This window comes from Telopea speciosissima, chromosome 4, assembly GCF_018873765.1.
Source record: "Telopea speciosissima isolate NSW1024214 ecotype Mountain lineage chromosome 4, Tspe_v1, whole genome shotgun sequence".
NCBI classification, from domain to species: domain Eukaryota; kingdom Viridiplantae; phylum Streptophyta; class Magnoliopsida; order Proteales; family Proteaceae; genus Telopea; species Telopea speciosissima.
Genome location: NC_057919.1, coordinates 59,305,418 through 59,329,235, shown reverse-complemented (window position 1 = coordinate 59,329,235; position 23,818 = coordinate 59,305,418). Strand labels below are relative to the sequence as shown.

The 23,818-nt window shown below is 43.4% G+C and overlaps 2 protein-coding genes across 2 annotated transcripts; both read right to left on the bottom strand.

Annotated features, from left to right (window-relative positions):
• Positions 1-11,778: 11,778 nt before the first annotated feature.
• On the bottom strand, positions 11,779-12,324 carry LOC122659476. Its single transcript, XM_043854583.1, has one exon. The coding sequence runs from the start codon at positions 12,322-12,324 to the stop codon at positions 11,779-11,781; it is 546 nt and encodes a 181-aa protein (XP_043710518.1).
• Positions 12,325-12,978: 654 nt separating this feature from the next.
• Positions 12,979-13,527, bottom strand: LOC122659475. Its single transcript, XM_043854582.1, has one exon. It carries the CDS (start codon positions 13,525-13,527, stop codon positions 12,979-12,981), a length of 549 nt encoding a protein of 182 aa, XP_043710517.1.
• Positions 13,528-23,818: the final 10,291 nt, after the last annotated feature.

Below are 23,818 nucleotides of genomic sequence, written 5' to 3'. Positions count from 1 at the left end.
AAGTCCTTGATGAGGTCCATGTCGGCCAATCCGTTGCTCATAGCCGTATGGGCCGTGGCCTCATCCAAATCCTTGATATCTAAGGATTCCTTGTTGAAGCGGAGACGAATGCTCGGATCGACTCGTCGGGCCTTTGCTTCACGCTAAGAAGGTTGACCGTGGTCTTCTTATGTTTCATGCCACTCTGGGAAGCGCGTGACAAAGGCTCGACAGAGTTGAGCGAAGCTTTTATGGAATTCGGCAACCAGAAAACCATGAGGTCGCCGCGCCCTTGAGGGATGCAGGAAGGCTCGGCAAGAAACGATCTCGGTTCCCCGCACATGGTCATCATCGCATTAAAGTAGTTGATGTGATCTGTTGGGTCGGTCGTCCCGTCATACATCGCTAAACGGGGAGGTTTGAAACCGTGTGGTAGCGGCGCGGTCATGATCTCGGGAGGATAAGGGTGACGCCCAACCAAAGAGTAGGCATCCGGGGTCGCTGCTTTCTTCAATCCCTCCACCGCTCGGCCAAGTCTCGTAGCCGTTTCTCCAGCTCGGTTTCGGTGCTCGGCCAACCAGCTCCTCGGCCCGTGGAAGATAGAGTCGGTCATCCCGCTGTGGTCGGCCATTCGGTCAGCTCGGTCCTCACCATCCTTCCTTGTTCTTCTTTCTTCTTGGAAGTTGGACCCTCGGGGCTCCCCTGTTGTTCTTCTCGGGAGGTGAGCTCAAGCCGGGAGTATGATGAGATCTTTCTCCTTGCCTCGGTGCGCGCCTTTCAGTGAGTCTTTCCTTTGTTCTCGGAATCTCCTCGGCTGTTCATCCTCTCCGATCCGTCCGTAGAATACCGACCTCCTCGCTCACCGAGCCGGTGGTTCGATTTCCGCCTGCTCAGACTTTGGCGATGTTCTCGCTTCACCCCGCCGAGCGCCTCCATTGGTGCGCGGAGGTGGAGTCTTCTCGACGAGACGGGTGCGAAGACGCGGCCCGACTCGGCTCGATCTCGCCGGCCACCATTTTGTTGCAAGTTTCTTTCAACGCGCACCGGAGCCGAGGGGGCGCGGCCGGTGGGCCCATCAGCCCGCCGCCATCCCGGTTCATGAAGGAGCGCAGATCTCGTTGGTGTGGAGCATCGCACCGCAAATCCATAACCTGCCGATTATTAGCCGGAGCTTCTGGGTCCAAATTCTCCGGCAATGGTGGCGGCGCCGTAGGCCATTCCCGTCCAAACTTGGCTCGGCTGCACCGGCTAGCTGCGGCGTGGTTAACACACCTCCCCCATTCCCTCTCTCGGGAGGGGAATGGTACTCGTGATGTGCTGCGCACTACTGCCCTAGGGGTCTTCTTTATACCCTGCCGAGAGGCTTCGGAGGCGGTGATCGCCTCATTTGCACAACAGTTGCGGCTCCTCCGTGACGGAAGTAGAGCCATGTTGCCTCGACCTCGTGTGCACCATTATTATTGCTCGGGAATTGATAGAAACGACGATGCTTGCTGATGTCGTTCCCACGAGACGGCGCCAAATGCATGCGTGTGAAAACCTCCGATGCTTGGTTCGCCCGTGGATGAACCCGCAAAACCAAGCAATGAGCGCAAGAGGGCGTGTGGCTCGGCCTAGGACTCTCCGATGCTCAAGTCGGGTCTCCAACGCGACAACAGAATCGCGTAGTAAAAAGCAAGATGTGGAATAGAGCTCCATACCTGGTATTTATAGAGTAAGTAGGAGATGAGACGGTTGGGAGAGTCCTAGTATGGTAGGAGTCCTTCTTTCGGAAGGTTCTCTCGCGTGAGCGGAGTGGAGAGTTATTTTTGGGTCGGACTCTTATTAAGGTAAGAGTCCATGTAGAGTGTGATTCGTGTTGCGCTGGGATCGTGGCTCGGTCCTTATCCCGTGATTCTCGGATGTGCTTGACGTGGCGAGATCCCCGTGGGGTGCTATGGGAGTCTCAATGGAGGAGGGCTCGGCCTACGAGGTCGGCCGGTGGGGTCGGCCATGGAGGTCGGCCCGATAGGAGGTTGGTCTCGGCCATGAGGTTGGCTAGGAGTCCCTGGCTGACCCGTATAATCTCGGCCTCAGTCGCCGGAAAGCTCGCACAAACCAGGCTTTGTCAGGTGACTTATCGGATATGGGGTCGGCCCAATTTCCTGCTCGGCCCAACTCGGTTCTCGGACTGAGGTCAGGTCGGCCCCGTGGCAGCCTCTGATAGGTGGGGTGTTTTATGCCTCATCACCATTTATGTCTTCCTATGGCTTCTTTATTCATTTATCCCTGATGGTCCAGCACTCTTTTTTTAGATAGTGCCATTGGCCATATCCAACTGTATCCACTCTTATGACTTCTTTATCCATTTATCCCTGCCACATTTCAGGTCACTCTCATTCTGATAGAACCCACGAATGGACTACACTGCTGAAAACTAGTTAACTTTGTATGCAACTTCGGACGAAGGCGGCCAAATGCGATTCCCAGGGGTTGCTTTTGTTTTCTCTAGGCGTGGTTCCACTCTCACACCAGTAATCTCCGGCGAAGGCAAAGTGTGCTGATGGTCTGCAACCTCGGATCTTTCACACCCCTGCAATAGATTTTTAGCCCACTCTCAAGGTTCGATTTTTACTTTTGTCTGTAATAAATATATCAGTTTTACTCTCACTCCTCTATTTCCCTATAACCGAGGGGGAACCATCAAGTTATATAGTTAGAAAAAAACTGCTTACTCCTATGAAACCAGAAATATGGTATATGTAATAAATGTTAGGCAATTTTATTGGTTTTCTTTCCTGTGTATCTTTTGTGATCTTTATTGACTAATGTTGTTCGAGGAGGCATACTCTTCCTAATTTCCTCTTGCACATCAGTGAAATACTGAAATCCAATAACACATTGATTTCTAAACTTGGATTGGAGTAGAGGGATGGGTCTCTTCCATAACAAATCCAGTAGATGGTTGGAAAGAAGATGATTATATTGGAGGGCAAAAAGAAGAAGAAGAGGGACAAAAGTCCAGCACTCAATAACAAAGACCTTGGAAACTCAAATATAGGAACATACAGCACTAGGTAACACTACTATAGATCAGAACCCACACATCACATTATTAACCCTGATTTACTTCTGTAAATATCTGTTTTCTGACCTTTAAAGGAAAGCTAGACGATGCAACATTTGAATTGAACAGAATTGTCACCACTTTCATTTTTTTAATTCTGAATTGTTTTAGTAAGACAGAGAAATGGTCATTTTAAATCAGCTCCTGGTTATCTACAGAAGATGTTTTCTTAAAGGAAAACAAGAGCCTCCACCATGCAACCTAGGAAATCCTCTTGTTTTCATTTTTTTAAGCACTTTACCAGCAGAATAGGATATCAGAGTGCAGACTTAATTATCTCCCTAGATTCACAGATTGTCTGCATGTTCTTTTCTTTTGATGGCTTTATCACACAATTAGCTTTGAAATTGAATTACCTAATTGAATGCTTCTTTCTTCTTTATGTTGTTTTGATTCAAGTTTATGATCTGGTAGCTAGATACTTCGGTCTTATTCCTGTACAGGTCCTGAGGATCAGCCGGTCAAGTGAAATTGGTGGCAAATTGAGGGCATTTTCCTTGGATGATGATCATATGGAACTGTTACATTTGGCCAAGCTGAAAACAAAAGCCAAGACGAATCCTATTATTATTATTATTATTATTATTTTGAACCCTGTAATCAATTTGGTATTCTGATCTGATCGTAACAAACACTGAACTTGGTGCAAATAACGGTTAGAAACTTTATCTGCCCTTTCTCTATTAGGAAATATAATATATACCTACACAATAAGAGAGGATGGCATATAAGGTGCCCCATCTGCTCTTCATTTCACAATGGTGTGTCCAACAGAACATGTATTTGTCGTGTTAATGTGATGCCTTCAGTAAAGCATGAAGGATATATTTAGAACTTGGACTCAGGTGTTGGGATTGCCATTTCACTCTACATATTTTGGCCACTCTACTCAGAAAAGGGGCAGGGGAAGGATGTAGATCTCCTTAGTTTTACCATATTTTAATGGAGTTTTTAGCTCAAGAAACTCGTCTTGGCTAGATCTTTGAGTTTCCTTCAGTTTATGTGGTTCGGGGAGGGGGGGGGGGGGAAATGAAATGAAATGAACTGAAATACAAAGCCTAAACATGAAACAGGGAAGGATTTTCAGCTCTTTCAGTTTTCCTTGTTTAGAGTTGGCTGAACTCAGGCTCATGGATTCTGATTCAAACATACCAATTCTCTAAAGTACATTACGATTTTTGGAACAATGAACATGATTGACAAAAGGAGAACTTGCTCGCAACAATTGTCCATGAGAAGAAAAATTAGTTTGACCGTAGGAGCTGTGTTGTGTATCTCTCTTTTGTTTTTAAAGGTTAAAATGAATACTTTTGATGATGACTTATCAAGAACGTTTTTGAAAAAAGAAGGGAAGTGCATGCAGGTTTAATGGTACATGTTCTCTTCAACTGTCAAAAATGAATGGTCTATTGTAACTCAAAAGCCATGTATTTAACACAACAAATTTCTTAATACCAAAATAGAAACAAAATGAAATTTTGCCTGTAATCCACAAGGCAGGAACAAATTTGTAACATGTAAGACCTCAATTAAAACACCACTGAGAGGCCAATATCAGGGTAAAAGACATAAGCATATGATTTCACTGCCAAATGAACTACAAATTGGCCATCATATCATTCATCATTAAATTGTATTCCCAAATAATGGTTAGTAAACCCAATTGTGATTCGGGGAACCTACCTAAATACAGAACATGGGGAATGAAAGAGAAGAAGTTCATGAGGACTGATCATACATCATCCATAGTAAAATCTGAGACACGATTGGAAACTATTAAAGTTATACAAGTTATACACGATTGGAACCAACCACAGTTCAATAATAAAATCTATCTTAATATCATAAACATAGAGTGACTTTAGGAGATTTGCTTTCAGTATGCAAGACTATCTATAGATCACCAATTAAGTCCACCATAGAAGCAGCACCTGCAGATGGAAAGACAGTTTTGGAAGTTAAATAGATCACCATTCACATGCTCATGAAGCAATTAAACATAATAAGAATTCCCAATTGTAATCATACACAGTTCAGTAATAAAGCTTCTATAATATAGTTGGATTCTAGGTTAAGTAAGTAAGTAGGCGAGGAAGAAGATGAGAAAGGAGGAAGAATGAGACAAGAGAGAAGAGAAGAGAATAATTTCGGTTGAATGACTTGTGTTGGAGAGAGACCTCCACACATCTATATTATTTCAATAATATTAAAGAAAGTATTACATCCACCTCCTTAGGGTGGTAAAAGGTCAAAAAAGATAAAAAAAAAAAGAAAAAATACATAATAAGGCAACTAGACATAAGACTACTTCCTAAACTACCCTTATTACATAAGTTTCTAACAAATATTTCTGTCTTATAATGAATTGTTGTTGCTTTCTCCTTAAGTTTTAAGTTAAATTCTCTACTTTGTTCTGTAATCCTAATAACCATGTCTTTTTTGTTTATGTAGTTGAATAAAGGAGCAAGCTCAGATGGTAGCCTACAGCTTGGATCAACAGACAAGGAGGAACCTAACGCTCAGCTACCAAGCACAGCAAAGCAGCAAGGTTCCATTCCACCTGCTACTGCTACAATGGCTTCCATTTCACGGGTAAAATAAAGCATAACAAATGTGCCTATTGCAGCTACAGCCCTAAATGTGGGAGAAAGAAACTGGTATTATATGGTATAATAATAGAATGCTTCTTTCATAAATAATTTACATAATTCACAAGCAAAAGCAGCTAAGGAATCTATGATCCTGTTTATGTTCTATAGATGGGAAGAAGAGTATTGGTTAGGGTTAGCATCCTGTGGACCCTCTTCTATTCATTACCTTAATAAACAAATAATTTTCATATCCCCAACAAATAATATTTTGAAGGTTTCACAGCTTATAGAAGTCTAATGTTTTACAACTGCTACTTTATAATAGAGGGAAATTTTCCCTTAAAACCAGAATTATTAGTTTTAAGAGGGCCTTCTATATATACCTCATAAGTAGCTGTTGAGTAACACAGGCCTAACATTTATAGCAAGTTGAGTGGATGCAAGATATGTAATAGTGCATATAATTACTTCCACTGGTTCTTCCAAACAGAAAAAGGTACTTGTTTACAGAGTATATTTCTTTTCAGAAAATAAAATTCATGAAAAGAAAAGGAAATTACAACGCTACAAAAGCTCCATTCCAAGGAGGGAAAACCTCCTTCCACTCAAATGACCTTTCCAACTTACAAGAGCTAGGAGTGCTTTGAGTTTTACAATGGGTGTTTTCCTAAAATATGCACTAATGACAGATATCATTTCATGCTAAAGGTTTTCGCGTTTTATGACTAGTGATACATCATAATCTATCCACCCAATCCGGAGGAGACACGTGAAATGGCTTAGGGCCCAAGGAAACAGTTTCGCCAACGATATGGTAATCACATGCTCAACAGTTAAATGGAAACAAGGCAGATACGTGGAAGTTAGACCGGTATGAACACGTCAGCAAGATGGGTTGAGGGGAACTCAAGTGGATTACGACAGCTAACGGTGATTATGTGCAAGCAGAAGATTCCAAATCCCTAGAAAAGAGGAAAGATCGGACTTCTAGAGGAGGGGGAGCGCAAAGAACCGGGGGAGAGGTCCGGATAAGGAATTGTATAAATAATGGACTGAAAAACCTAAAAGGGGATCGATCAATTTGAGACATAAAAAAACTCCCGTAATCCGTCTCCTCTGATCTTGGGGGAGATCATCTCATTCAAGAATGGAAAGAAATAGAAACCTTCATGACAAGATCTTTGTCTTCCGATCGATATCACATTTTCTAAATTTGATCTTTCATGGGAAGCACAATCTGTTTCTGTTGTGCAACATTTGGCGCCACATCTATGGGAAACGAAGATAAAAAATCCACGAAGGATCCATGATGCCAAATACTTGCAATCATTCCAAAACAACCACAGCAGCTGCCGTCGCCGCTACTGCTGCCGCCGCTCGTGACGTTGCTCGTGAAAGTATGCCAGGAGAACAAGGAGACGATGTTGTTTCAGAGCAGAACGACTTTCAGAAGGAGAATTCTCAGCCAAGACGTACGGGAGATCCGCCACGATATGTGACGGTGGAGCTATTTGAGGCAATACAGATGCGCTGGGAAGAAATGATACAGATCCAGCGCGGCATTCTTCCGGGAATTCCTCCGAAAGTACCTCCTTCGACTCAAGCAAAAGAAAGATCTCCATCTCCGGCGCATAGCGAAAGTCAAAGTGACGCAAATTACGCTTGGGAGAAGGATAAAAGATTCTGAGAGAAAACAAGAAAGCCCTATTTTGTAGGTATTCTTTTAATTAAAAAGATTGATGCTTTAGTGGCCAGCATAATAGGATGTCAAACTGATATGAACTAGCAGACCAGGAAGATGACTAGTTCTAAGGATTTGACTTTCGGATTGGTTGTCTGGTTACATCATGTCATTCACTCCTGTGGTGGTTGTTTTCGTTTTTGCTTTTTTTGTGTTTTTTTTTGTTTTTTTTTGGGGGGGGGGGGGGGGGGGGGGTAGTTAAAAGAATGTTGAGGGCTTCGACAAAATAATGTTGAGGGCTACGATAGTTCATGTGGACTTAACTGCTGAATCTGATTCAGCTTTGAGGATGTGAATCCTCAGATCATTTTGTTCAGATGCGACGACATGGAAGTCGGACATTATTTGACGTTGATGCCACAACAATGAAGTTGGGCATTACCGACCAAGGATGCGAATCCTCGGGTCATTTTGCTCGGATGCCACAGAGTGGAAGCCGGGCATTAACCATTGAGGGTTTTATTCGGCGTTTCAATACAAGTATTTTGGATTAAGATATCCTTAGGTTCAAAATCAAGAAAAGGATTGGGAAGTAAGAGAAAGATACTGAAAAGCCCTCTCTATTTTACTTCGATAAACACATTCTGTGTTCAAGGGAGTAGGGGGCATCTGATATACACAGAAAAATTTTTATTATATAACTGACACAGAATACGTGGAGATCCTGATAGGTAGGTGATCCACCGTCATTGGGGATACTTGGTATTTCGGATCTTCTATTTACTTCCATTCAGGTAATTCACTGTGACCGACCCATCGCTCTAGGGTTGTTACAGTTGACAACCCACCAAGTGGGCAGTAATAATTCAATTAACCCAGACTAGAAAAGGAATAGTAATAGTCAAGGGTAGGTAATCATAGGGGTGCCAATTCCAGGCCCGGCCCGACAGAACCAACCGAGCCCGCCCGACTAAAGCCCGGACCGGACCGGCCCGTTCACTAAATGTGTCGGGCTTAAGCCCGACACGTTTAGTAAGTGGGCGGTCCCGGTGTGGGGTTTTAGCCCGTCGGACATCCGACCGGACCGACCGATTCCAAGCCCGACCTAGCCCGCTCAATTACAACCCGACCTAGCCCGACCCTTTAACTTCAAAATTTCCCTCCCCTTCCCTCTCCCGGTCTCCCCTGTGTGGTTGTGTTACTTGTGTCTAATCTTGTTATATGTTGTTTTCGTCTCATCATATTCTGTTAAATGAAAATTGCTCGAGTAATAAGCCCATAGTCCACACATGAAAATTGCTTGAGTAGTAAGCCCATAGTCCACAAATGAAAATTGCTTCAATATAAAAAATGATCTTGTTATATGTTGTTTTCTACTCCATAATCCACACGTTGTATCTTATTTCAATAAGCCCATTATATTCAAAATTGACTTGATCAAGATGAAATGGGTCGAAATGGACAGCTTGAATGGTGTTTCTCATTTTTAGATTTTTACTTTAGCCCTCTGTGGCTACACCGCTTAGAGCCCAATTAAGGCCCATTTAGAGTTAAACATGTCCACAGCCCGGTTATGACCCGATTGTAGCTGCCTGTTTATAGCCCGATGCCCGACCCAGCCCGACCCAGCCCGACCAGGCCCCGGCCCGAAAACTTAAACGGGTGGTCACGGTGCAGGCTTTTACCACCGTGAGGCCCAGCTAGGCCCAACCGAACCCGACCGGTTGACACCCCTAGGTAATCACAGTTACTACTCTTACCGAATTCTACTCTTCATATTAACTATTGCTTGAATTTGACTTTATCATTGGAGATTAACCTTAGGTCATCATCCCATTATCTGTTCATGTCTTTTAGGATGTCTACATCAGTAAGGTCAGATTCTATTGGCAACAAAAATAAAGAGAAGGGCTAAAGGGAAAGAATAAAATCGAAAATTTATGCAGTTAGAGCCTTGAAGAAAGAGCATTGACAGGAAAATCGCTGGTCTGTGTTGGAATTTTCATGGAGATTTTTAGATGGAGTGTTGTGTTGCTTGTGGAAACCTTTGGTGCCCGGTTCGCCCACGGATGAGCCTACAAAAAACCGAGTGAGCGCAAGAGAGCCGGTGTGGCTCCGGCCTAAGAATCTCCAACGCTCAAGTTAGGTCTCCAATGCGACAACGTAACAGCTAGTGAAAGTAAGGTCTGGAATTGTGCTCCATACCTGTGTATTTATAGAGGGTGGATGAGGTGAGGCGGTTGGGAGAGTCCTAGTATGGTAGGAGTTCTTCTTTTGGAAGGCTCTCTTGCGTAGAGCGAAGTGGAGAGTCATTTTCAGGGTCGGACTCTTATTAAGGTAAGAGTCCATGTAAAGTGTGATTCCGTATCGCGCTGGGATCGTGGCTCGATCCTTATCCTGTGATTCTTGGGATGTGCTGAAGTGGCTCTGCAATTCCCGGCAGATCATTATGATGACCTTGGTGGAGGGCTCGGCCTCGGAGGTCGGCCTGGTAGGTCAGTCTCGGCAGTCACCTCTGCCTAGGTTGTCTTGTGTATGCTCGGTCAGGAGTTTATGGCTGACTTGTGAGAGCTTGGCCTCAGCCCCGACTAATTTGTGTGAGCTCGGCTCAGAGCTCGGCCTCAGCCCCGGCTGACTTGTGTGAACTCGGCTCTGTCAGGTGACCAATCGGAGATCGGGTCGGCTCGGTTTCCTGCTCAGCTCAGTTCGATTCTTGGACTGACCTCAAGTCGGCCACGTGGCAGCTTCTAATTGGTGAGGTGATTTTATGCCCTATCACGGCCTCAGTGCTCGGCCTTGGCTCCGGCTTTAGTGCTCGACCTCGGCCTCTGTCTCAGTGCTCGGTTTGGAGTCCCTTGGCTCAGTTCGGCCAGGTCGTCTCGGTCCTTGAGTTTGGCTCTGTTCCATGATAGCTCGGCTCGGTCCTCAGATTCAGTCCCAGTACGTTTACATGGCAGCTTTTGGTTGGTTGGGGGATTCTATGACGCATCATAGGCCCCCCACTCATCAAGGCTCGGCTCGTCCTTGATGAGTGTCATCTTTCGCTTCGCTTAACGGTTTTGTTCCGAGGCTAAGTCCAGGCTCTTTTCCTTCGGCGATTTGACGTTGTACGGTTTGTCAGTTGGGGTGTCAATGCCACGTTACTCGGCGTAATGATGATGCTCGGGATTTCGAACCGTCTTTTGATCTGGATCGTTGAATCATGCTGAACTCTCCCTCTTTTTTTTTTTGGTATGTATCGGGTCGGGCTTACTCTCTATGTACTATGCCGAGCAGTCGGCTCTTTAATCAATGAAAATTTCATTTCTCAAAATTTGTCTAAGTGTTTTAGCTCGGCAATTTTAGCCTTCTTTTCCTTGTGTATGTTGTAGCTGACGACCCGTTCTATTAGTCGAGCTTAAGGACTTGGCTATTTTTTAGCTATGCTTTATCGGGTCGTCGGTTCGGCCATGCCATGTCCGAGGTCAGGATGACTTTCGCCTTGGTTAATTTGCTGTCCCCAGCGGTCAGCTCAGGTCGGCTACCACATAAGTGGTTGTGTGGCCGAGCAGCCTCCATAGTTGAGCGTAATGCCTTGGCTTAGTTTTAGACTTTGTTCAGCTCGACCATGGGGAGAGTTTGCTCTTGTTGGTTCAGGCGTCGGCCAGTCTTTGTGGGCTGGTCTTATGACTTGATTGCCGACCTATGAGGGTCGGTCTTTGAGGTCGGCTAGGTCTATGAGGACCGGTCTTACGACTTGGTTGCCGACCTATGAGGGTCGGTCTTAGAGGTCGGCCAGGTCTATGAGGACCGGTCTTACGACTTGGTTGCCGACCTATGAGGGTCGGTCTTTGAGGTCGGCCAGGTCTATGAGGACCGGTTTTACGACTTGGTTGCCAACCTATGAGGGTCGGTGTTTGAAGTCGGCCAGGTCTATGAGGACCAATCTTACGACTTGGTTGCCGACCTATGAGGGTCGGTCTTTGAGGTCGGCCAGGTCTATGAGGACCGGTCTTACGACTTGGTTGCCGATGACTTGGTTGTCATTAGTCCTATGAGGGTTAGTCTTTGAGGTCGGCCAGGTCTATGAGGACCGGTCTTATGACTTGGTTGTCGACCTATGAGGGTCGGTCTTTGAGGTCAGCCAGGTCTATGAGGACCGATCTTACAACTTGGTCCGCCCGACGTGTTGCAAGTGCGCTAAGCAAGTGGAGAAAAGACTTTATTTCATTGAATCAAGAATGTCGAGGCTGAAGCCGAATACATAAATGCTTGTCATGAGCTGTGCCGAGCAAAATACTTAAGAAAATTACTGAAAAAATTTCTTCAAATATTTTAAGTTCCAAGGCCTCGGTACCGTCTTTGTTGGGTCTTCGTCACTTAAGGGAGAACAGGATGAGGTCTTCCACGGGCCTTCCACGCCTTTTGGTGAGCTCATCCTACTAGTCTTTAGGGAGGTGCTCAACGCACATAGCCATTCCTCGGACATTTCCTTTGTTTTGCTTGACAAAGGTGGTGTAGCACTCTTGAGCTCTCTTTTGATCACCTCGGATTTCTCCGATGCCGTTCTCCGTGGGAAATTTCATCTTCAAGTGTATTGGCGAGATGATAGCTTGGAGGGCGGTGAGCGACAGGCGACCAAGTATGGCGTTGAAGGCCACCACCGACCGTACCACCATGAACTTGACTTGGATGGCTTGCCCGAACATGACCAGGAGGTCTATTGACCCTTTGATCGTGGCGACAGCCCCCGAGAATCCATGGAGTGAGGTGCCTTCCGGTTTGAGCGCCTTATCCCCGAAGCTGAACTGTCGATACATGTCCAGCGACATAAGATCCACGGATGCTCCCGTATCGATCAATACGAGTTGAACAGGTCTCCTTGCTATTTTTACCTGTACCACCAAAGCATCACCATGAGATAAACTTATACCTTCGAGGTCGGCCTCAGAGAAGGAGATCGTCGCCTTCGGCCTTTTGCTCGGCATCTCCGCGATTTCGATGAATCAAGCATTCGCCTTGGCTTTTCGGGTGGATTCATGTCGAGGCTCTTCGAGGATGGTGTATATGGAAGCTCCTTTCTCATTGCTCGGCCCAGATCCGTCATCCTTCTTTTCTGCTCGGACCTTGTCCTCATCGCGCTCGGTCCTTCGGCTCTCAGACCTCAGATCGGACTTCCTTAGATTGCGGTGTTCGGGTCGTCGACTTCCACGTTCTTCTCAGCTCCCCTTGATGTATCGCTTCAAGTGCCCTGCTCTGATCAGCTCTTCGATTTCTTGTTTCAGCTGGTAGCACTCCTCGGTGTCGTGGCCTTCGTCCTTGTGGAATAGGCAGTACTTGTTGGGGTTTTGGGATGACCCGGCTTGCATCGGTCGAGGTCGGCGTATGTACTCGTCGTCTTGAATTTGCATCAAAATTTCCTTCCGCGACGTGTTTAAGGGAGTGTACTTGGGACTCTGAGCCTGGTCTGAGCTCTCGGCTCTACGGTCAGTCTTGGTCCATTTTTCATCCCTTCGGTCATCGGTCGCTGACCTTTTCTTCTCTCCCTCGTTTTCATTCCCCTTGCATGCTTGGAGAACGTCTTCCATTTTCGTAAACTTGTTACACCTGTCAAGGAGCTCGGCCATACTTTTGGTCGGCTTTCAAGCCAAGTCCTTGATCAGGTCTTCATGTGTAAGTCCATTGCTCATCGCGGTGTGAGCTGTGGCCTCATCCAGGTCTCTAACATCTAGGGATTCTTTATTGAACCAGGAGACATACGATCGGATCGACTCGTCCGACCTCTGTTTCACGTTGAGGAGGTTCACCATCGTCTTCTTATGCTTCATGCTACTTTGGAAACGCGTGACGAAGGCACGACAAAGTTGGGCAAAGCTTGTAATAGAGTTCGGCGGTAGCCATGAGAACCAAGAAGTTACCGCACCCTTTAGGGACGAGGGGAAAGCTCGATAAGAAACAATCTCAGTCCCGCCATACATGGTCATCATTGCGTTGAAGTAGTTGACGTGGTCGGTCAGGTCGGTAGTCCCATCATACCGGTCAAAGGGAGGTGGTTTGAACCCTATTGGAAGCGGTGCTGTCATGATCTCAGGCAGATAGGGGTGATGCCCGACCAGTGAGTAGGCATCCGGAGTTGCTTGTTTCTTAAGCCCTTCAACTTGCTCGGTCAGCTCCCTAAGCTTTTTCTCCATTTCAGATTCTGGAGCTCGACCATTTTGTTCCTCAACTCGGATGGGGTCTTGCGCTTTTTCCTGCTGAAGTCGGTCGTTCTGGTCGGCCAGCTCATCCTGATGAGGTCGGCCAACCTGATCCTCTCGCTCGTGTTGACGAGGCCAGCCATTATGGTCAACTCGGCCAACATCACTTCTCCTCGCGCGCCCGTCATCTCTATGGTCAGACTCATGTGGGATCCTTCGTCCATCTCTCCGGCAAAGTGGACTTCGTCACCAGGGGCTATGGCGAGAATCCTCTTCTTCCCTTGTAGCGCATCGCCCTTGGGGCTCTTCACGCCGATCTTGGTGTCTCCTCGGTCCTTCACCGTCACCGAGTCGCCCAAAAAAGACCGATCTCCTTGCAGTCGACCCGGCTGGCTCGATGTCCTCTGCGGCCCTCGGGCTTCGACGGTGTCCTCGCTCGTCCGGCCGATTTCCCCTGCTAGCTTGGGGAGGGGGAGTTTTTCTGCCCCGGGGATGAGATGACGCAGCTCGGCTCAGCTCGGCCCTCTGTTGACCACCTTGCTGCTATTGATCTATGACACGCGCGAGTGCCAGCCGGGGCGCTACCAGTGGCTGACCCATCAGCCCACCCTGAGCCATCTGAGTCATGAAGGTTCGCAGCATCTCGTTAGTTTGAAGCATCTGCAATTGCAAATCCATGACTTGCCGATTATTCGCCAGCCCTTCAGGATCCAAACTCTCCGGCAAAGGTGGTGGCGGCTGCAAGTTCAGCCCATTCAGCTCGGCCTGAGTCTGGTCTACCGCCGCCACCGTGTCCAGTACACTTCCCCCATTGCCCCCGTTCACTGGTGGCGTGGGATTGACAGCGGTACCCGCATTGCGTGAAGCACCTTCCCCTCGTGGGGGTCTTCTTGCCCGCCCTTGCCGCCATGTCTCCGGGGGTGGCGATTGTCTCGCCTGCCTATTAGGTTGCAGCTCATCTCCTTGAGAGGTTGAGCCATGTTGACCTGATCTCGTGTGCACCATTGTTGCTACTCTTGAGGTTGGTAGAAATGACAACGACTTGCTGATGTCGTTCCCACAGACGGCGCCAAATCTGTTGCGTGTGGAAACCTCTGGTGCCCGGTTCGCCCACGGATGAACCTGCAAAAAATCGAGTGAGCGCAAGAGAGCCGGTGTGCCTCCGACCTAGGAATCTCCGACGCACCTGGGTATTTATAGAGCGTGGATGACGTGAGGCGGTTGGGAGAGTCCTAGTATGGTAGGAGTTCTTCTTTTGGAAGGCTCTCTCGCGTAGAGCGAAGTGGAGAGTCATTTTCGGGGTCGGACTCTTATTAAGGTAAGAGTCCATGTAAAGTGTGATTCCGTATCGCGCTGGGATCGTGGCTCGATCCTTATCCCGTGATTCTTGGGATGTGTTGGCGTGGCTCTGTAATTCCCGGCTGGTCATTATGATGACCTTGGTGGAGGGCTCGGCCTGGTAGGTCGGTCTCGGATGTCACCTCGGCCTAGGTTGTCCTGTGTATGCTCAGTCAGGAGTTTATGGCTGACTTGTGCAAGCTCGGCTCAAAGCTTGGCCTCAGCCCCGGCTGATTTGTGTGAGCTCGGCTCAGACCTCGCCTCAGCCTCGGCTGACTTGTGTGAGCTCAGCTCTGTCAGGTGACCTATCGGAGACCGGGTCAGCTCGGTTTCCTGCTCAGCTCAGTTCGGTTCTTGGAGTGACCTCAGGTCGGCCACGTGGTAGCTTCTAATTGGTGAGGTGATTTTATGCCCTATCACGGCCTCAGTGCTCGGCCTAGGTCTCAGTGCTCGATTTGGAGTCCCTTGGCTCAGTTCGGCAAGGTCGGCTTGGTCCTTGAGTTTGGCTCGGTTCCATGATAGTTCGGCTCGGTCCTCGAATTCAGTTCCAGTACGTTTACGTGGCAGCTTTTGGTTGGTTGGGGGATTCTATGACGCATCACTTTGAGTCAATAAATAGTAAGAGGCTATAATTTGTAGTTCCGCGTGGTTGAGTTGTACGATTGAAGCTCGGTTGGAAATGATGAAGTTGCAGGAATGAAGCTCAGTTGAGTGCTTTTAGCGAAAGGGTGTGCTTTTAGTGAAAGATTAAATTCGTAGTTTGGTTGTTTTTTTTTTTTTTTTTTCCATTAATAGTGTTAGTCAAATGGGGTTGACTGTATATTTTGGAAACACAGGGGAAATCCGTATATTTAAGGCAAAACTCAGGGTAGGTCCTTATAATTTTCTCATTTTTTTAATGTCGTTAGCATCTGGGGGTACATTTGTATTTGTCAGAACGGAAGGGGAGGTCTGTGTATTTGTCAGAAAGGTCAGCAGAGTAATTTTCTCTTTATTTATTTTTATATGTAACATAGGCGCGTTACGTGGGAAAAGGGATGAAACTTTTTTTTTTTTTTGGGTTAAAAGGAGCTTTTATATAGGTAGAATATAGAGCTTACAGCCTGTAGTATGTCATACCAGAAGCATCATTCCTTATTAAATTGAAAAGCACCTCCAGCAGACAATTAATACTAAGATCAAATTCATGTACATGTCGCACAAACCCAGCCAAAAAAACAGCACAAGTAATAATCTCCCTAACATGATGGATAAAGCTACACCTGCGAAACCCATCACGCAAATCACATATTTCTTCAAGCAACCATTGCACTTGCCAATGGGGTTGAAAAGCTGCCACAATCATTTGCACCGCCACCTTAACCCGAGTTACCCGGGGATGAAACTTTGCTGCTACCCGGGTTGCAAGAATGTTCCTGCTACCAAAGAAATAGAATATAAATGATATTTTGAAAAATACTATAATCTAGGAGGGTATTTGTGAACCTTATGGGGAAGTGAATTATTCCATTTCTTTGGCTGCAAGCCCATGTAGTAGGAACATTCCTGTAACCTAGGTAGCGGCAAAAATTTTTTCTAGGAAAAGCCACTCTGACCTAACCAACACTCTTTCTTTCTCTCTCTCTCTCATCTCAGTAGTCAGTCCCCTATTAATGATCCGTGTGGCCACCACTTCCATTGTCTAGCTCTCCCACCTCGTTGGCTCAAAGAATCCTCTACCAGGCTATATTCAGTTGCAGAGGAACTTAGCTGGACGTGTCAAACCATTTTATCAGGTTGCGATCAACATGCTAGAAGCTGAAGTTGTGCGGGAGAGTCTTGTCCTTACCCAGGCCTTGGGTTTGAAGTCTGTGGTAGTCTTTAGCGATTGTTTATTTTAGTTAATGCATGTAATAATGTCCCAAGCTCTCCTGATTGGGTTTCCAAGGCTGTAATTGAGGATTTCCTACTGTTAGTTCCTTCTTTTGTTTTTATTAGGTTTTGCTTTATTCCCCGTTCTTCCAATGGGAAAGCTCATTTTCTTGTTAAGGGTTCGTCTCCTTTAGGATTTTCTTTTGTTTTTGTTTTTTTTTTTTTTTTTTTTTTTTGGGGGGGGGGGGGGGTTCACCCTCCCCCTTTTCTTGTATCCTGTACTACGATGAGAAGGATATTTTCTTTCTTAGTTTCTTTTAATAAAGTTGTTCATTCGTGGTAAAAAAAAAAAAAAAAAAAAAAAGGTTGCGATCAACACGGTTGAGGAAGAAGGCTGTTAAGGGCAAACACGTCTAAAAGAGATTGAAGGAGAGGGTAAGACACTGATTTGGATAGTTTTGTAATGTTCATTTTTGTTTTGATTATTTTAGTTAAACAAAAGATTGGGTGGTTAAATCATGGTTTGAGGTATCGGTGTTATTAAGCCTTAGGTATTGTATCGTCTACATCGATCAATACGTATAGGTTTTGTAAGTGATCGATCCCGATATCATGTAGATATCAAATCGGTGACATGGTATGGACAAGAGATAAATTGGTAAAAAAAAAAACTCATTTTTAAAGGAGAATCAAGGGTAAATTTGTCTAATACGATCGATCCATGTTGATACCCATCTGATACCGTATCAATTTCAGGGTTGATCGATACCCATTCTAATACTGTGGACTAAAACCATGGGCTAAATTGATATAAACACAATCTTGTAATTTTCCCAAACTATCGGTATCAATGTGGGCAATAATCGATATAGTACATGTAGGACACCATATTGTATAACCTCGAGTATAAGGGCGTATTGGTCAACCGAAATGTAGCCAACATAGAGCTCGATTTGTATAGGTCTTGGGTTGGGACGTTTTGGTTTGGGGAACCTGTTCTTCTTCTTTTTTTATGAAAAAACTGAAAATATATTAAGCCCAATAAAGATTTACATTCTCTTCCCTTTAAAAAAAGATGCTTTCACACCAGACGTAGCAATGTAGTATTTGTCAATCAATGAGAGTGTTGGTGTGAGCCATAATTGAACCAAAAACCGAATCATTTTTTAAAAGTTGTATACAAAATGAATCGACTCGGCTTGGTTCAGTTTTGGTTCTTAATTGGTTCTAATATTCAGTTGTTATATGGTTCGGTTCTAATTCCTATACCCGGTTCAATTATGAATATTTTAGTATATTATATAAGGGCAACAGAACGCTATCTGGGCCTTTAAAGCCTACAAGCGTGTGCTGATAAATGGGAGCGCATGCACACGCATTGGGATTTCCATCTTTCCATGGAGTAGGGTGGTAGTTTCCATGAGACCAGGGTGATACTGTGTCTAGGTGTAGGAGCTATGTTGGCCATGTGGCCAGGTAGCTTTCTTTTCCCCATTATATAATATGTAGAGAAAAATTCTCTGTGGGGGAAGTGTACCACCCACACCCAAATATAGTGGGGCCAGGTGAAATGACTGCCCATTCCCTGTGAAAGGCTGAAATCCCACCCCCGCAAGATGCCTCTTTGTCCCCTCTCATTGGTCCCCTCGTGCGTAGGGCCATGCTCCCTTGTAGAGAACGGTCTTCCATAATATATTATACTGTATTACTATTAAAAAACCTAATATCAATAATATATACTATTACATATTAGTAACTCAATCCGGTTCGGTTCGAAGCGAAAGTTCCTAAACTAGAGCTAGAACCGAACTGATTTGGGATATTACATTCAAAACCAAATTTGTACCAAATGTATTCGATTCGGTTTGGCTTATACAGTCCAGTTTTATTTTGGTTTCAATTTCAACTTAAGACCATTACGTTTAATAATGGGCAGTAGGTTTCTTATTAGTTCTATGTGCTCAAAGTCCCAAAGAGTCAAATACGTACAAAATTCCTAAGTGCATAAATAAATCTCCAAACATGTAAATAATTGAAAGTATGAAATCCTATACTATAGCAAGTTGTGCGTTAGAATTCTATTTAAAATAAAATCCTATATTATCTATTATGGATTAATATTAAATAACTTAAAACTCAAGCTAATTATGCTATTGGTCTAATTAAGGGGGTCATTGAGTTATATTAGGAATCCTATATGGACTGACTTTAGTGTAGGCAGATAGATTTTTATTGGGACTGTGAGTCTGTGATGAGTTAGACTCTATAGGAATTACTATATAAAAAGAGCTAGATCCCCCCTCTACCCATCACTACTATTTCTCAATTGCTATTGAGAAGTGCATTCTTGTAAGAGAGGGAGATATTTAGTGTTCATCATCCCTGTGCATTCGGTTTTCTCATCAAGCCAGTTACTTTGGGAGTAGAGGGGAAACACCTAGATCTTTGGTCTTTATTTTTCGCTGCGATCATCGTCACCATATATGCGAAAAAAGGTTGGTGATTCTATCCCTGTTTTCTATTTTTTATTTGATTGTATTCTTGAATGCCCTATGGAGATCTTGACTTTAGGGATTTTGTTCAATCCTCGTTAGTGTAGTAATAAACTAATAACAATAAAAAAAAAACTTATAACATGTAGTTTTTCTTTGTAATTATAATATAACTCTTATATAAGTTTAAACTAATATGTAATAATTAATCCTAAATAAGTAATTTAGGCATGTTAAATGGGTCTAGCAGTAGGGATGTCAAATGGTCGCTTCGACCTAGTTTCGGTCGGGCTGAAGTCGTTTCAATCTAGGAATGAGTGAGTTCAAAAACAAACCGTTAAGGAACTTCAGTTTTTTATCATTTTAATTTTGGTTTTGGCACGATACGATTTTAATTTATTTCAATTTTTCAATGTTGATTTAGATCTGTTTGTTTCGGGCTTATGACAATGAAATCTTACATTCATAATTTGTAATGAGGAAAGATTGGGTAAAAATACTTTAAGTGAAAAATTACATATACCTCCCTTGGATTATGCCTTATAATTAAAACCCTCCCATGAGTTATCTGAAATTACAACCAATTACTTTTTGGACGGATTTGTTAGATTCGAATGGCAAATGACTCTTTTACCCCCAATTGCATTAAACCACATGACCGTTGCACCAACCCACCCCAGCCTTTTAAGCCCTCTTGCCCTTCGTCTCCTTCATCCTCTTGTTGACCAGCCACTCTACTCTAGCAAAGCTCTCTGTTCCGCCTTGATACTCTACCAGCTCCGGCAACATGAGAACTTAAGTGAAAGAAAACCTCTATCTTCAACTGGAAATAATCCAAAACTGCTACATAACTGAACCATATTAATCCAGTGAAGAAAACCCCTATGCATTCTCCACAAGGAGCCATAATGGTGTTGACCCTAATATTTAATTTCCCTATCCATAATCTCATACCATTGATTTGTAAATGAATAATCATTTCACCTATTCATAACCTCATACTCAATGTCATACACAAGTCCAAACTAGTTCAATAAGGATTGGTTCAGTTCGTTCTGGTATTTTTCGAATGGTTTTGGTAGTTCGAGCTAGGTTCTGGCGGTAGGGGTGTCAAAAAGTGGGACCAAACGGGTGAACTGGCCTGAACCGAACTAAAATGGCCTGGACTGAACTGCACTGCTGTCTTATTGGATAGGTTTTGGATTGGGGTATTACAACCCTGAAACCAAACTGAACCGAAAGAACTCAAAAACTTGGACCGAAATCAAACTGATCTACCCCAACAAGAAACGATAACAACCGCGAAACCCATTAAAAAATTAGATTTTTCCATAGTTTTTGTATAAATATGTATGTTAAACTGTACCCAAATCGAACCGAAATCGAAGCCGACCTTGATAACAAATCGATACAACCCGAACTTTCCTTATTGGTTTGGTTTTGGATTCACTATTCCCATACTGAAACTGACTCAATCCGAACTGAAACCGACCTAAACCGATCAATTGACACCGCTACCTAGCGGTTCTAGTTCTAATAGGTTCCTTATTGGGCTTTCGTTCTAGACCTTAGGAAACCTGTCTCCTAATCATCTTGTCTTATTTAAGCGTGTCAATGTAGAACCAAAACCAAAATCGGCTGTTTAAAACCAAACTGAATTAAATCGATTTGGTTTTGGTTTCAAAAGCTGTTATCTTTCATTGATTCGATTTGGTTTTAATTTCATGATTGAAACCGTCAAACGGAACCAAATTACCCATTTTTCAGCCCAATAAGGAACCAAATAAATTATATCATTTTTAATGTTTTAATTAACGGGGTTGTTGTTAGCGTAACAACGGTGCGCGACTTTTCCAAATGTAACAAAAAGGTGAAAAGACTGATAAGTAAGAAAGAATAAAACATTTAAGTATCAATTGGATAGGATAATTTGGACATTTCATTTTCTTCATTAAAAACTAATACTTATATTGTAAAATGACATATTAAATGGCATTTCTGTCATTTAATAACATACACTAGATGATTGACACATTTCGTACTTCCATCCAACGGTCATTTTTTAAGTGAAAAGTTTTTTCACTTTTCCCTAACAGCCACCCTCTCTCTGTCCTCTTTCCCTCTCTCTCAACTCATCCCACTCTCCATCTAAATCCGATTAAATAATCTCAATCTCAATCTCTTTCTCTCTCTTGTCATTCTTATCTCATATAAATTGAAGCCAAAGTGAGAAAAAAATCATGGTTCAAAGTATCGTACTGGTTTTGCACTTTGCCGATACAATATCCCGATATCGCATCTGTGACACGATATGGACAAGGGGTAAACGTATCAAAAATCTATTTTTTAAAGGAAGATCAAGGGCAAATTTATCCAATATGGCCGATCCTTGTACATATCGATCAAATACCATATTAATTTCCAAGTTAACCAATACCGAATCGAACCGTTTGATAAATGAACCAGTTATGGTTTCAACATTGAGTCCATTTAATTAAACTATTTAAATTGAACCGGACCGTTTAACACTCTTGTACATATATGAATGTGCCAAAATCAAACGAAACCTGTTTAAACCGAAACCACGAAACTGTTTAATAAATGGTTCGATTATTGTTTCAACATTGAGACCATTTAATTAAATGATTTAAATTGAACTGGACCGTTTAACACTCTTAGATGTATATAAATGTGTCGAAATCAAATAAAAACCGTTACGAAACCAAATCGAACCATTAAAAATGAAACCGTGAAAACATTTAATAAACGGTTCGATTATGGTTTCAAAATTGAGACTATTTAATTAAACGATTTAAATCAAACCGGATCATTTAACACTCTTAGATGTACATAATGTGTCAAAATCAAACAAAAACCGTTTACCGAAACCAAACCGAACCATTAAAATCGAAACCGTGAAAACATTTAATAAACGATTCGATTATGGTTTCAAAATTGAGACCATTTAATTAAACGACTTAAATCGAACCGGACCGCTTAACACTCTTAGATGTTCATAATGTGCCAAAATCAAACAAAAGCCGTTTACAAAACCAAATCGAAATCAGGAAAACATTTAATAAACGGTTCGATTATTGTTTCAACATTGAGACCGTTTAATTAAATGGTTTAAACTGAACCGACCGCTTAACACTCTTAGATGTACATAAATGTGTCAAAATCAAACAAAAACTGTTTACCAAACCAAACCGAACCATTAAAATCGAAACTATGAAAACATTTAATAAACGGTTCGATTATTGTTTCAACATTGAGACCGTTTAATTAAATGTTTAAACTGAACCGGATCGTTTAACACTCTTAGATGTACATAAATATGTCAAAATCAAACAAAAGCTGTTTACCGAAACCAAACCGAACCATTAAAATCGAAACTATGAAAACATTTAATAAACGGTTCGATTATTGTTTCAACATTGAGACCGTTTAATTAAATGTTTAAACTGAACCGGATCGCTTAACACTCTTAGATGTTCATAAATGTGTCGAAATCAAACAAAAACCGTTTCGAAACCAAACTGAACCATTAAAATCGAAGCCATGGAAATATTTAATAAACAGTTCGATATGGGTTCAAAATTGAGACAGTTTAATTAAACGATTAAAATCGAACCGGATTGTTTAACACTCTTAGATGTACATAAATGTGTCGAAATCAAACAAAACCGTTTTCCGAAACCAAACCGAACCATTAAAAATGAAACCGTGAAAACAAACATACATCATACCCAGGAATAGGGTTTACCTGAAAGAAAACACAGCTGAAAATCCTATAGACCTATACCCTATACCCTTATAACCCTAGAGTATAAGGGTTATCGATCCAAAAATTCGACCTTGATGGGCCCATTTGATTAGAGTGTAGGGTTTTACCACGTGTCATGAGTGATGATGTGCCAACTAGGAGTTGGGGTAGCAGAAGGGTGGGTTGGGGTTACAGACTACTTACAGGGTAGGGTAGGGCAGGGTTGCAGGGGATGAGATGATGGTGGTTGGGGTCAAGGTTGGAAGCAGAAATGGAGATGAAGGTGGGGTTACGGCTGGGAATGGGGTTTTAACCTTTTGATAAAAATTTAGTTAAAATTCATGGGTTTCTTCTATTTTCTAGTGCTACACCATACAGTATAGTGCAGAAGATGGTAAACTCCAAAGCATCTGACCTTTCCCACTAGAAGGATATACTGTCAAGCATTTATAAGTGCTATAGGGCCAGAAGATTCTAGCAGCGAGTTCTGTAGACAAAAAATCTGAAAATGAAACTCACAACCAACTTCATTTTTGGGTATGTCCAAAAGCTGCCTTTATTTTGCTGAGTTCATAGCATTTTCAGTCATTCTCCACTCACTAAGATCATCTTTGTGAATTCGACAGAGTATTCATGAATGCATTTCTTCCAATACTTAAAAAACTGAACTCAACTCATCCTTCTGCCTTTATTTTGCTGAGTTCATAGCATTTTCAGTCGTTCTCCACTCACTGAGATCATCTTTGTGAATCCGACAGAGTATTCATGAATGCATTTCTTCCAATACTTAAAAAACTGAACTCAACTCATCCTCATGCCTTTAGGGATAGAGGAAGAA

Coding starts and splice junctions, on each gene's coding strand:
- LOC122659476 (XM_043854583.1), bottom strand. CDS start 12,324: ATGCCGAGCAAAAGGCCGAAGGCGACGATCTCCTTCTCTGAGGCCGAC.
- LOC122659475 (XM_043854582.1), bottom strand. CDS start 13,527: ATGGAGAAAAAGCTTAGGGAGCTGACCGAGCAAGTTGAAGGGCTTAAG.